The 14764-nt window shown below is 48.2% G+C and overlaps 1 protein-coding gene across 1 annotated transcript in view; it reads right to left on the reverse strand.

Moving 5' to 3' along the window:
• Positions 1-14764, reverse strand: part of LOC133052981 (histone-lysine N-methyltransferase PRDM9-like) — a 62588-nt gene that overhangs the window by 42584 nt on the left and 5240 nt on the right. Inside the window, exons 5-13 of the mRNA XM_061137737.1 lie at positions 12882-13038; positions 11964-12065; positions 7616-7887; positions 6962-7029; positions 5697-5890; positions 3577-4018; positions 3111-3324; positions 987-1145; positions 204-387 (exon numbers count right to left, since the gene is read on the reverse strand). Of these exons, the coding sequence (XP_060993720.1) occupies positions 204-387; positions 987-1145; positions 3111-3324; positions 3577-4018; positions 5697-5890; positions 6962-7029; positions 7616-7887; positions 11964-12065; positions 12882-13038 (1792 nt within the window). The remainder of the gene's footprint in view (positions 1-203; positions 388-986; positions 1146-3110; positions 3325-3576; positions 4019-5696; positions 5891-6961; positions 7030-7615; positions 7888-11963; positions 12066-12881; positions 13039-14764) is intronic.

Consider the following 14764-nt stretch of genomic DNA (forward strand, 5'->3'; position numbering starts at 1 on the left):
ACATCTCCCTGTAAAAAAAGCCTAAAAATAATCAGCTTAGTAAGTTTTCAGGAGTCTGAGCTCTGAGGTCAGCGTCTGTGATGTCAGTCTCCCAAAGGCATCTTGGCTTCAGATACTGGTTGGGCTCATGAGTCCAGTAAGCAGGGCAGGTCTGGTGGCTGAAGACAGGCTTGGCCTCTGGAGCTCTGCCCTCAGCAACTCACCCAGGGTTCCTGAGCCCTGGCAGCCAAGCAGAGCCGCGCGCCGGCGGGGCTGGTACAGCCACGGGGCCGCCGTGGTCAGGGTGGAGCTTGCGGCGGAGGCAGCTGGCTGTCCGTCCCATGATTGCTGGTGTCCTGTGTGCCCGTGCAGGGCAGTCACGGTGTCAGGTGGGGCCTGACCGCTGTCCTGGGGACAGGACAGGATGGGACATCAGAGAGCTCGCATCCCCACTCCTCATCTCCCAGCTCTGATTCAGATCCTGGCTTCTGGCTACTGGCAGCTCCTTGGGCTGGGAGGCTGTGTAAAATACCAACCCCCTTGCTAAAGGTCAGCTGAGACCCCAGCTCTGCGGTCACACACCATCTGTGCCACCACCCAGGCCATCCCACTTCTGTGAGGGAGGGCCTATGTGGGGCTGTGGGTGATGGGGAATTTGGGGGTGTTGTGGGCTGGCCCCAGGAGTCAGCTTTTTGGAGGCAGGGGAGCAGAGGGGAGGAGAGGGAGAAGGTTTGACCTGCTCAGGGTTCCAGGGGATTCCAGGCCCAGCTCTGGTGGGAGGTGCAGGTGAGACGCCCCTGCAGGTTTCTGGATTCCCACCGTTTTTCAGTTGAAGACCCTCTGCCTACACCACCCCTAACTCTCCCTCTCGTGGCCCCAGCCTGAAGCCACAGAAGATGGGGAGTTTATGTGGCTTCCCTTCCTGTAGGGAAACCAAGCCACAGACAAACGCGTTCCTTTAAGAAAGCATAGAAACCGGAAAATAATAGTGGGTGGTTATCACTGACACGGTTCATGTAGAGACGCTTCACAAGCCTGGCACACGGAGGGGACTGAGGGCCGTTGTCCCGAGTCTTGGACTTCGCACCCTCCGGCCCCTCCCCATGGCCCACTCTCCCCTTGGTTTCTTCTGGTGGGCGGGCGGACTTCAGGCTCCTGAACCCCTTCTGGAAGGATCAGGCCGGGGCAGAGGTTATTCACAGAGGGGAGGGTGTGGTCGACCTTAAGAACCCCATTACCCCCACTCTGTGTTGGAGCTCAGTTCCGGGTCTCAGCAAGCGTGGCTTCCTGGTGCTGTCCCCAGCCACACTCACCCAGGGTGGGGGGGCTTTGTGTCCACCTTGTCCCCTTGTGCAGCCTGGTCACCCCAGGACCCGTGCTGTGTCTGCATCTGCTCTGCTCACAGCTCAACCCGGGGCCCATCAGACTTCACTCATGAAAGGGAAATGTAAGGACGAACTATTCCATGGTTAAGAATTTCAAGGTCACGACAGCATTGACCAGAGCGCACGGGCACAGGTACGAGGCCCATGCAGAGAGAAGCCGCGGTGTGGGATTCAAGGACCCTCCGTGTGGGGGTGGGATGGGGGCGGACAGGGATTTCCTGCAAACCTGGCTCCAGGCTCTGTTCTCTGCAGGGGGATGACTGTGGGCACTGCCTGTCTGTGGAGGAGACGTGGGGCTGCCCAGCTCAGCAGGAACGGCAGGGGTGTGAAGGGAGGTTGGCCTCCCTTAGCACCCCCTACCTCACACCCCCTCATCAGGGCAGCCCACTGCCTAAACAGCCCCTTCCTCGTCTAGCTCTGAAGACCTGGAAAGTGTGGGGGCTGGAGGACTGGCAGGAAACAAATTCTGTAAAGCAATTATCCTTCTATTAAAAAAAAAAAAAAAAACGATTGAATGAAAAAACAAAAAGGAAAGCAAAGGTGTGGCTTGCATTCTCAGCCAGCCTCTGCTAGATTACGCCTGTGCTTACGCATCAGACCAAAATGCTGGTGCTCCCACCTCATATCACAGATGAGAGTAGAGACACAGAGAGGTTGAGCATCTTTCCCCAGCTCACACAGCTGCTGGGGGCAGGGCTGAGAACTGGACTCCTGTGGTCGCATCTGGAGTTCAGATGCTGCGATGACCCTGAGGGAGCAGCAGAGACAAGATTGCCCATGCTGAGCCAGGCGCGTGCACACGCACACACACGTGCTCATGGCCTTCACCTTTGTGGCTACAGAAGTCAGAGGGAAACAAAGGGCCACCAGGAGAGGCCAAAGGAGAGTCGGAGTCTATAAGGAGGAGAGGTCCCAATTCCCAGGAGGCCAAGGAATTCCCTTCCCTGGTGAGTCTGACTCCACTCTGCATTCCTCTCCCTGGACCAGGATTGACTGTCCAGTGACCTAACTGACGTGGCTCGAGAGTTATGCCTTCCCAGGGGTTCAGCTACGACTGGACTCCTCTACTGTCAGTGACACGGGGGAAATGAGTACATAGTCTGGGCTTCAGATTTGTTTGGAGACAAAATTTATTAGAAGAGGAGTACTAAAAAACCACGAAGGCAATTGGCATGAACATCTCCAGAACACTTAAGAAACTTTCTGCTGTTTATCTGCCTCCTCTCCTGTCACGAAAGTGGAAGGTCTATTTAACAAGTAATTCTTGCTTCTCACACTCTTTCTTTAAAATATTTATCATATATTTATTTATTCGGCTGTGCTGTGTCTTAGTTGCAGCCTGTGGGAGCTAGTTCCCCAATCAGGTATTGAACGTGGGTCTCTGCATTGGAGTCTTGACCCCTGGACGACGTGGGAATTCTCTCCTCATACTCTTGGGGACAGTAATGGGTCACAGGCCTCCTCTGAGGCCCCCTTAGAGCTGAGGCATGGGGTGTCTGCAGTAATCCTCCTGTGGCTAAGGTGTGGTTTGTTGGTCATGACTCACTCACACTCCCTACAAACATAGGGCTTCTCCCCTGTGTGTGTCCTCTGGTGTGAGATGAGATTTGACTTATGAATGAAGCTTCTCCCACACTCCCTGCAAACATGGCGCTTCTCCCCTGTGTGTGTCTTCTGGTGTCTGATAAGGTTGAATTTCTTAATGAAGCTTTGCCCACATTCCCCACAAACATAGGGCTTCTCCCCTGTGTGTGTCCTCTGGTGTGAGATAAGATGGAACTTCTGAGTGAAGCTTCGCCCACACTCCCCACAAACATAGGGCTTCTCCCCTGTGTGTGTTCTCTGGTGTCTGATGAAGGTGTACTTCCGATGGAAGCTTCGCCCACACTCCCCACAAACATAGGGCTTCTCCCCTGTGTGTGTCCTCTGGTGTCTGATGAAATCTGACTTCTGACTGAAGCTTCGCCCACACTCCCCACAAACATAGGGCTTCTCCCCTGTGTGTGTCTTCTGGTGCCTGATGAGGGCTGACTTCTGACAGTAGCATCACCCACACTCTCCGCAAACATAGGGCTTCTCCCCTGCGTGTGTTCTCTGGTGTCTGATGAGGGTGGACTTCTGATGGAAGCTTCGTCCACACTCCCCGCAAACATAAGGCTTCTCCCCTGTGTGTGTCCTCTCGTGTGTGCTGAGACTTGACCTGTCCTTGGACACTTGTCCACACTCTCCGTACGTGAACCTCATAATCCTCGAGACCCCTGCCCCCGTGAGCAATGTGCCTGTGTCCTCTGGATTCAGTTTCTGGCTTGTGCTGGGCTCGTCTGTCTTTCTCTCATGCACCCCAGAACCCCCCATTTGTCCTCCGGGTGAGTAGACAGAGGCCCTTGAAATCCTCTTCAGCCTTATGCTTTTCAGCAATTGTTGGGGTCTCTCCTTGACCTCCTGACCCTCAGGTTTGTTGCTAGGGCTCTGTGGGTCTGTGTATCGCTGATTTTGATTGCCTGGGCAGGGATCCTCTAGTTGGAGGAGGTCTCTTTCAGATGGTCTCAGGAGATTCTTAGAGGGGTGACTGCGTTGGGTGTGTTGGCTGAGAAATTTCTGACTGGAGAAGGCCAGAGAGCAGGAGGCACATGGGTGGATCTTGGGCTTCGGTTCTGCTGAAAGAGGAAGCTTTTGGTCAGGTAGCTGGTTTGCCATGGTCAGGCCTGCCTCACTAATTATCTAAGTGTTGACAGTGCACGATTTGTCTCCCATTGGGTGTCTCTTTATTGTCCACGTTTCCACTCCACTCTTATTCTCTACATCTACAGAAATCCAGGAAGTTGGTGTCAGGGGCCTTTTCTACATATCACCCAGATAGGGACCTTCGAGCACCATCAGAGGCAGCATCTCTCCTGATAGAGGTGGATCTGTAGGGAATTTCCCTGCGTCTAAGTGTCTGAAATGTCATGTCACAGTGGCCACAGGTATTTACCCTACTGAGGGATAAGACTTGATGACTTAGGTGAAATGTCCTGAGAAGCTCAATGAGAGGGGAAAGGGTCTATTAAGTTAGGGGCGCCTGGCATGGAGCTCTCTGCATATGGGAGGCAGCACAGTGGGTGGTTACAGCAGGTTTGGGTAAATCTGACTTTGTGGCTCCTTGTTCAAAGAGCAGCCTTTGTGCCGATCGCTGCAGGAAGTGGGTTTGAGACTGGACGAGACCGAGCGGCCCAGGTCCCACTGACTGAAGGTCTCTTGCCCCTGTGGCCCAAACTGGTTCACAAATTGCTCCTCTCTCTGTTTCCAATAAGTCATAAAATAAAGGCATATCCTTTCTCCAGCCTCAGCAGTACTCATACCTCATTTATTTCATTCAGTCTTAGTCCATTTAACGTGCACTAGGAAGCCCTATTTAAAAATACATCTCCAGCCAGACTCTTTACACCTGCACTCCCAAACATATTAAACTAGCCCAATCTCCCCTCATGTCTGGCAATGAACTGACCTCTGAGTGGACTCCCCCCTGCTGTCTCTTCCCAAAAATCAAACAAAGCATCATCTTAGCACAGAGAACATGATTCTTGCAGGTGAAAGACATGTGGTTGTTCTGTGTCACCCAGGAGAACCCCTGGTGCCTGCAGGTGGACACAGGCCCTGAGGCTTCCGTGTCCCGTCCAGCCTCCTTCCTCTCCCTCTGTGCTTCCTCCAACGACCCCTGGCATGGTCTCTCTTCCCGGTCCTGGGGCTGTAGCACTGGCTGCTTCCCTGCCCGGAATCCTTCCCCACGGGTGTTATCTGTGCACAGACCCCGCCACAGCGTCCTGCACCACACCCCACCCTCTGCTCACGCTGACCCGAGGCATGTTCCCTGCACTGGTGTTGCTCAGAGCACCAGCCCCTATCTGGTGTGAAGCCCCTGCTGCCCCTGGGCAGTGGTTCTGTCTGTTTTGGTGTGTGGAGCCCCCTCTGGCACAGAGTATGAACAGACATGACAGCAAACTGGACCAGTAACTGAATGCACGTCACTGTACATGTGTTGCTTAGAAATGGGAGGAAATGAGGAAGAAATAGGTAAAGGGCAGAAAGCTGGTAGGTGCTAGAAATGTTGCTTTTTGCTTCTAAGCCTTTCAGCAGAAGGTGATGTTACCCATTTTTTTGCATGAAATATTAAAAATTAGAACTAGCATTTTTAATATAATAATTTTTCCTAACAATCATATGACAAGAATCAAATTCTGAGGCATTTTAACTGCAACTCAACTGACTTTACACTGGATCATACTCTGCTTCGAAATCGGACCACGGAGGCTCCCAGGATGGGGTCGGTGCTGGAAGAGGGCTGACACTCACCTCTCCCGGTCGCGAGCTCACTCTTACCCCTGCTGTTCCTCTTGATGCCAAGGTCCTGACCATACTCATCCCCATACCAGACCAGCAGCTCACAGCCCGGGCTGACCACCTGGCAGGTTCGGTAGAAGATCTGCCCGTGATACTGGAAGGCCACCAGGTTCTGCTCCTCATCGTCCCGGGCACAGTTCACATACCTGGGGTAGAGGCCAGGAAAGGGAAAGAAACCTCAGGTGATGAGTGCCCTCCACTCTCTGACCATGCCCAGCTCCTTGCCTTCCGCCTCTGAGGCTGCTCCTCATGTGGACCTTCTGTTCACACCTTCGGGTAGGCCATGTGAATTCCCATGCTTTTCTCTCCATACCTAATTAGCCATTTTTCCAGAGCCCAGTTCCAGACTCATCTCCACCTGGACTGTCCTTGAGGCTGGTGACCTCCAACTCCTCTAAACTTTGAATTAAGCTCTCTTTCATCCACAGGACTTGGTGCTCCTTGGCTAACACACAGCCCTCAGCACTCACCCCAGCCTGCCTTCTCTCCCAAGGCTATCTCCCATCTCCCCACGTGTATCCAGGGTTCTATTTGCTTGCCCACACCCTCCCATGGAAACTTGGAGAGAGCTCTGATATAGCTTGAGACATGGAACAGTAATTGTTTGTTCACTGTCTGCCTGCCCTGATGAAAGGAGAGGCCCTCAGAGAATGGCCCTGCTCAGGGCCATGCTGCCCCCCATTCCTTCCGAGGCCTCAGGGCTCACTTCTCACTGGAACCAAGACTGAGGAGGTTGTTGTCAACATAGAGTCAAGGTCTCCTGTATTCGCTTATCCTGGCACTGTGTAGTTACTCAAAGATAGAAAACCTAAGGTTACTGTTCCTAAAATCAATTGGCAAATGTCTGTCTGCAGTATGTTCTCCAAAAGGACATGGGTTGTGTGATCTGCTTCAGTAACGAAGTTCATTGTCTAAACTGAAACATAAAGTGCATGGTAAGTGTCCATTAAGTGAGTTAAAGTGTCCCTGGTGAATCTAGACTCCTCAAGTTGTTTTCAAGTCCACCAGTTTTGTTCAGCATATAGACTTGTATCTTGACGGCACATGCCATATTTTTATTTGCTTCTTTCTAGTGTCTTTTGAAATGAAAGAGCATGATATGGAGGGAAAAGAGGAAAGAAGATGTTAATGCTGTTGAGGGAGCCGGGTTGAGAAGGAAAGGGGCGTGGGATGGAGGGAGTCTCAATGTCTACACACTGCAGACTAACTGCACTCACCTCATCCAGTTGGCCCAAGACGTGTCCTTTCCATCCACATATTCGTAGCAGTTCCTTGCTTTGGTGATCTGAGTGTCAGAGAAAGAGTTACAAGCTTTCCTCTTTCTTTTATTTTTTCTTGGTAGGAAGATATAGAGGAGCTATTTCCCTCTGTAGTCATTGGAGCTTTTCAGCCTGCATGGATTCACCTGCCAGTCGGACCACACAGTAAGCCCCTTATTCATCATTCCAAGTCTGAGTCTCTTGGTTCATTGAAGGCAAGGGCTCCACAAGGGAGGAGTCACTTCTGTGTGTCTGTATTACTGTGTTCCCACCTCTCCTCAGACCTTTAGATAGAGGTCCTGAGTGTGTGTACACAATTGTCACACCTCTGCTCTGACCTTTAGATAGAGGTCCTGAGTGTCTCTACACTGTGGTCCCACCTCTCCTCTGACCTTTAGATAGAGGTCCTGAGTGTCTATACACTGTGGTCCCACCTCTACTCTGACCTTTAGATGGAAGTCTTCTGTTGACGCCCAGGGCACACAGTACCCAGGGCTGACTGTGTCATTGCTGACCATGTTATCACCACGTGCGTCCTCGCATGTAGACATGAAGTACCCCCCACCACACAAGCCGTTAGAGGCCAGAGGACAGGGAAACGGGTGCTCTCACCTGCCAGGCGTATCCAGTCTTGGCGGCCTCTTCATCGTCTGTGATCTGGCCCTCATAGGGGCCAAAGTGCAGGCCCAGTGGCAGATCGGACGCCTCGTTCCACACTCCAAGCCCAGCATCAGGTATGCCCGACAGTCTGATGCTTAATCCAGGGGGCAGAGTGAGGGCTGAGCGGTTGGCATGCCCCTTTTCCACTGCACAGTCCTTTACAAAGGTTGGGGGCCCATGGGCAGCACAGCTGTCGATGAAGAAGTTCTGACACTCCTCACAATCTGGAGGTGAGTACAGGGATGAGAAGAATTATAGTGAAGTTGCTGGTCGTAACGACCTCCTCGAAAGAACTGGGGCACTCATGGTGTTAGGGGAAGCACACTGTTTGAGATCGCCCACCCTGTTCAGGCACCATAGTAACCATTTACATGAGTTGTTTTATGGCAGGAGATCCTGATAAGGAATACGGAACTAATAAGCCACCACCAACTGGAAGAGTTCGGGAAAGATCAAAAGGAGACACCGCATGTCTGTCCACATCCCAGAATCCCTCTAGCTAGCATCCACCTTGGCTGAGGGATGTGTCAGCCACCAGGAAAGACTCTGAATTAAAATGATTCGCCAAAGACCACCCGGAAACTAATCCATCACCATAAAACTTTAGACTGTGAGCCACGAGGCAGAGCAGTTCTCCTGGGTTCCCTTACCTCCTGCTTCCCGCCCAGGTGCCCTTTCCCAACAAAATCTCTTGCTTTGTCAGCATTTGTCTCCTCGGACAATTCATTTCCGAGTGTTAGACAAGAGCCCAGTTTTGGGCCCTGGAAGGGGTCCCCCTTCTTGCAACAAATGGCGACTCTGGTGGGACTCTTCTTCGCTGAGACTGATATCCTGACCACTCGGGGTACTCAGGGCCCAGCTTGCCTGCCAATGGGCCAGACCCAGTGGCTGCAACTGGGACTTTTTTGTCCCTGGTCTTCTCCTGATGTGGACAACTGGCCAGAGTGCCCCGACTGGTAAGGAGCAAGAGACTTTGTTGACCTCTCCCCTTCCCTCTCTCTTTCCTCTCCCTAGCCCTTCCTATCCTTCCCATTTTTCTAGTCCCCTGGTCCTGGACGCAGGAATCTGGTGGAAGGGCCTCAGCTTGAGCTGAGGATTGGAGACCTATCAGCTTGCCCAAGATGCAGGATCTGCTTCGTATGATCATTTATAATGTTTTCTTGACTTCTTAGACCTTTGCATATAAATCAAATGCTTTCCTATCATAGGCCTGATCCTATGCTAGTTTTATTAATCAATCCAATTGTTGGGCTTGTGGCCAATTACCTGTATCCAATTCTGGGTTACCTTGGTAAATTTCTCTAATATAAGATTCTAACTGGTTGGCCCTGAAAAAATTTACTTAAAAAAAAAAAAATTATAGTCATATTCAGGTCACTGTGATGCTACTAGATGGGATCCCCTCACTGGGCCAATTAATAATGCCTGCTCTGACTCTGGCCGTAAATTTGAGCTTTTTTCTATTACTCAGGCTTAATCAGAGCAACAAGAAAAGTTTTATCAAAAAAAAAAAAAAATCTCCCACAATTATGAGAATGATTTATACAGATAACACCAGGCTATGGTAATTTAGGTTTAAAGTCTCCTCTGTGTTGGAAACAATTAAATCATACTAAGGATAATCAGTCTAGTAACACTAAAAAACTGGGCTATGTGCCTTATAGATGGTGGTGCCAATGTAAAATTTCCATGCAAGATAAAGATTCGTGCAGAGTAGACTAAGTCAGACGCCCTGGGATATACTGGGCTACATCTAATGGAAGCTCTTAAGTCTTATTTGTGACTTTACTAATACTGCTGGCTATGCTCTTTGTATTTCACCTGTTTTACAAAACTGCTGTTTTTTACACCACCAAATGTGTGCCTGAGGCCTCTGATAAAATAATATATAGTTCCCTATGAGATCGATGATGATAACAGTGTAACTCTAGATATGAAAAAAGGCAACAAGAGGGAATGTCTTCCTGGACCAAGAGGCTAGTAAGACAGGTGGTCCAGAGAATTTTGGATACTGTTTAATGGCCTAGTGCAGTAACAGCACATTGAGTGGCCTGTCAACAAAATCTTTGCCAAACCTGAAAATGGACATTCTCAGCACCATGGGATAAAATGGTCATGAAATGCCCCCCTCAAAATCATGGTCAAGTTTATGAGCAAAAAGGGGCTCTGCCAACTGAAGATTGACACTTGCCATCTACATCTACAGAGATTAAATCACGGCCTGTGCAACTGCTGACTTTCAACAGCCCTGAAAGGAGTTCAGGGTGAAAATCAGGAATGAGGCACTCGGTGCTCTGAAAAAAACTGGCAGAACAGGCCTTCACATAGTTAGATGTTTTCAAGAGATGTTATGAGACCCAATTCTTGCATCTTCTCATACCTAGAGAAACACTGACGTCAGTAGTGGTGACATCTGCTTTGGCTATTATGGAAAATTTTACGACTACAAATCAAAATAGAGTACTCAGCTATGGTTCAGACATCCTGGAAAATAACGAGGTGTTGCTATGGGTGTAATTTCAGATTAGACGTTATATTGCTAAACACTTGAGTTTTCTGAGTCGTGTCAGGCTTAGATGCCACCATTCTCAAAACAATGTCTGCTGGATGCTAATAACTTCTACCTTACTTTTTATAAAACTAGACAACTGGCCACCTGGCTAAAAGTCTCCCTGAAGTGCCAGGACTAGACTGGGTTTCAGGCCTATTTTTATTTTTATTTTTTTTATTTTTTTTTTCAGGCCTATTTTTAAAAAGAAGAGATTTATTTTGTCTATTAAAATTCCAGTTATCCCTCCTCCAGCTACTACTAATTGGGTCTGTTACAACAAAATGGCTGACCAAAAGATTGAGATTTTAATCATACAAGGCTCAGATCTAGGACTTAGAACTCAGGAATACTTCCAAATCAGTGTCTCTTCTCCAAGCTGAGGTGGCCCTATGCCCCATTTTGACAAAAACTTATCACAGTCATAGTTGCCCTGTTCCCTAAATTAAAACTGAGCAGGACTCTGTGGGTGGTGGCTGTGGAGTACAGATCTGCTGTATGTTCCCCATTTCTCATCTGTAAGATATAGGCTTCTTTCAGCCTCCTTGACCTTCCCTGAGTTCCAAAGGGTAGATTCAAATGATTGCAAATCAGGGAAGGGAGAGAATACTGAAACAGGAGAAACAATCATATGGTGGTGCAGCCTTGAGACAGGGTCCTGGTTCCTACTCAAAGAAATACGCATAACAATGTCTTTTGAATTCTTCTACAGAACTGGAGCCACCACCCAGGTGGAAGATGGTAACTTTAGACTAAACATGATTCCTGGAGCACAGCTCTGTTCCTTCACCACCAGCCAAGCAAAAAAAAATAAAAGTCACAAACCCTGCAGCCCTCACTCCAAATGTTGCCTCCTATTTCTGGGGACCAGTGATGACCATCCTGGAAGGTCTCCTGTTTGGCCCCTGTCTATTTCATCTCTGAGAGGCACCAACAGTTTCAAACTAAATTGCTATTATTACAAGAGTAAAAGCTGGTTTCAGATGTAGAACACCCCAACTTAGATCAGGTAGAGAGAGACTTCTGCTCTGCTAGGCAGGCCCATGCCCAGGCACAGCAGGAAAAATTTACAGAAGAAAGAGACCTCCGCCCCAATTCCCAAGAAGCATCTTGAGTATAAAGTCTCTCAGGGGGGAGTTGTTAGGGGAAGCACACTGATTGAAACCACCCACCCTGGTCAGGCACCATAGTAAACATTTGCATGAGTTGTTTTATGACAGGAGATCCTGATAAGGAATACGGAACTAATAAGCCACCACCAACCGGAAGAGTTCGGGAAAGATCAAAAGGAGACACCGCATGTCTGTCCACTTCCCAGAATCCCTCTCGCTAGCATTCATCCTGGCTGACAGATTCGTGTGCCACCAGGAAAGACTCTGAATTAAAATGATTCACCAAAGACCACCCGGAAACTAATCCCATCACCATAAAACCTGAGACTGTGAGCCACGAGGCAGAGCAGTTCTCCTGGGTTCTCTTACCTACTGCTCTCCACTTGGGTGCCCTTCCCAATAAAATCTCTTGCTTTGTCCGCATGTGTCTCCTTGGACAATTCAGTTCCGAGTGTTAGACAAGAGCCCAGTTTCGGGCCCTGGAAGGGGTCCCCCTTCTTGCAACAATGGCATTTGTCCTCGATCCTGCACCTCAAGTCATAGAGGAAGGGGATGACTGGGGGACCAAATGGTGGGGTGAGGTTAGTGGACCAAGGCCTCGTAGCCCCTTCTCCATGAGTGGGCCAGCAGGGTCACTCACAGAGGTAGTCATCATCCTGGGGCTGGCTGACCTCTTGGTACACATGGCCCTTTCTTTCTCGTAGACTGTACCGCTTCACTCCAGTCTCCTTTCCTCTGAGTTCTAAGATGGAGAACAGAAGCTAAGCAAGGCTGGTGGGGTCTGGAGAATTAGTCCCTGTTTTATCAGAAAGTGTGAGTTCTCCTACTTGTCCATCTATACACTTTTTAAAAACTTTCTTACATGTATTTTTCAAACTTTTACTTTTGTAATTTTATGCTTTATTGTTCCATTATTTATTTCTTGGCTTGTGGGATCTTAGTCCCCTGACCAGGAATGGAACCCACACCTCCTGCAGTGGAAGCGTGGAGTCTTAACCACTTCACCCCCAGGAAGTCCCTTCTCTATACCTTTTTTAATTTCCCTTTAACTACTGGCTCAGGAGACTGAGGCTCCAATGACCACATTTGCCCAGTTCAGTGATAGCGTTCTGCACTTCCCGTTAGTAGGTTTAACTTCCGAACCTTCTAACTTAGGAAATAGTTCACCAACACATCTACTCAGAAAATATATGTTAAGGGCACACGACACATAAGGCACTGAGCAGAGGTCTGGGCATAAACACTAACAAAGCACGGTTCCCATTGTCACAGCTGGATTTATTGAACTACTTTTAGGTGTCAGACTTTTGCATTTAATGTAAGGCTTTCAAGCACTGTATGAGTTATGTATCCTTATCCTCACTTTAAAGACAGCAATCAGGACCTCAGAAAATGTATAAGATTTTCCCAAGGCCCCAGTGCTAGCTTCATGTCTCAGACCAGTCCAGCTTAAACCCCACCTACCCAAAGTCCATGCCACACACCTAGGCCATACTTATTAGTTTTTCCTCAGGGATTAGAGGAACTAATTAGAGGAACTCCCCAAAGTTTCTCTTACCGACTTTTTCTCTGGGGTGCTGTCCAGGGGTCCTTGCTTTTCTGTGATGGGGCACTGGTTTCTGAGCCTGCTTGGAGCCACTTGTTTTCAGTGATTTTGCTGCTCCCGGCAATTCCATCAAACTAGATTCCTTACTTAATGGTGCCCTGGACATTCTCTTCCATGTGAGTAAAAGACAACATTCATTTCTTTAGTTTTTTAGGACTTTATGAAGTGTTTTCACATGCATGACTTTAGTTAATACTTTGACAATTCTTGGAAATACCTGATTTTTTTTGGGGGGGGGGAGGGGGGTGGTCTAAACACTGGAGAGTAACAAAAGGACCTAGGTGGATAGTGAATCAAAACTAGAATTCATCTTAAGATTCTTCCCCTGCAACTTTCTGCAAAAAAGTGAGAGCAAGGCAGAGAGAATAGCTGGAGGCCAGGGAAAGAAGAAGGTAAGGGCTCGTAGAGAGATCCGGGGGGTTTCTATTAATTACTGGTCGTTTGATGGACGAGAAAGTATGGAAAATTACAGAGGGAACAAAACACATCTGGAAAATAAGGTGACAATGCAGTGAGATTAAGAAGAGAAAAGACGATCGGCAGAAACACATTTAGACAATAAAGGAAAAGAGATGAAGTTGCAGGTTGCCATGTCCTAGAGACAATGTTTGGAATTAAAGTAGCTGGTCTCATCAGTTCTCCTTGAACAAGGCTGTATGACTAGCTGGTTCTCCTCAGTTTCCTGATCCATTAATTGGTATACAGGCTAATTCTTAATATTATAGTGGACATGAAATTTAATAACCTTCACCAAATTGTTGTGTGAGCTATTTAATACAGTTAGAACATGAGCGAACATCCCTGGTATCAATTTATTCCCTAAACTGCATCTATATTTGAAGTCTACCTCACAGATACTATCTTCAGCATCCTTTGACCTTTCTACTCCTAGATGAATGCTTAAGTGTGGAGTCACTCATTCACAAAACATTCAGGGGGCCCTCAGGGGCTTTGAGCTGGGCCTGGACTTCTGAGAATGAATGGGTGTGGGCTAGCCTCCCAAAGCTCACAACACAGGGGCAGGCTAAACAAATGATTCCAAACAGGAGAGTTGCCTATTAGAGCTCAGAGGAGGAGCTGTTCCTGCAAGAATGAGCATTTGAAATGATGCCCAGATGATGCGTTTCTACTCAAAAGTGGGTAATCTATGTGACGTCCTTCTGTTATTTTCTTATTTGTTGCTTTTCACTCATAAACCTGAGGCTTCTCAGGGTTGTGAGTTGCTTCCTCTTTTTGGAGTGGGAGGCTCTGAGGTAGGGATCCTGTCTCCTTCTTCATCTTGGACTGTCCACTCTACTAACTGCCCAGCATGTCCTTAAGCTTCCCTTAGTCAGATGTCTTAGCATATCCCTCCCTAGCACAGCACAAAAAAACTGAGGTTGAAAACATCTCTCAGATGAATGATATAAAGATATATGAATAAGCTTCATAGAACTATGGAAATTTTAATCAGTTTGTAAGCGGTTTAGAGAACGTGCATTGGTTTAGATTGCACTACCAGTGACACTGTGATCTCAGGCATATAATCAAATGTTTTTTACCTCATTTTTTGAATCTATAATGGTGATAGCTATACCTACTTATAAGTACTGTAGGGTTGATTTAAGGTTTAAGTAAGTTAAACTTACTATAACGCTTAAAGTCTGAAATATTATGAAAATAATGTAACAACAGAACTGCCTACTACTGCTTTTGTTCTTACTAACTGTAAAGGTGGTGATGATATCAGACAGTGTGCTAAAGATCCAGGATAGGAAGGCAGCCGTCTCCAGTATCTCTGTGTTTCCTCCTATTCTCACCTGTGACTGGATCGATGAGGAGGATATTTTGGCAAC

The sequence above is a fragment of the Dama dama genome, chromosome X, assembly GCF_033118175.1.
Source record: "Dama dama isolate Ldn47 chromosome X, ASM3311817v1, whole genome shotgun sequence".
Lineage (NCBI taxonomy): Eukaryota > Metazoa > Chordata > Mammalia > Artiodactyla > Cervidae > Dama > Dama dama.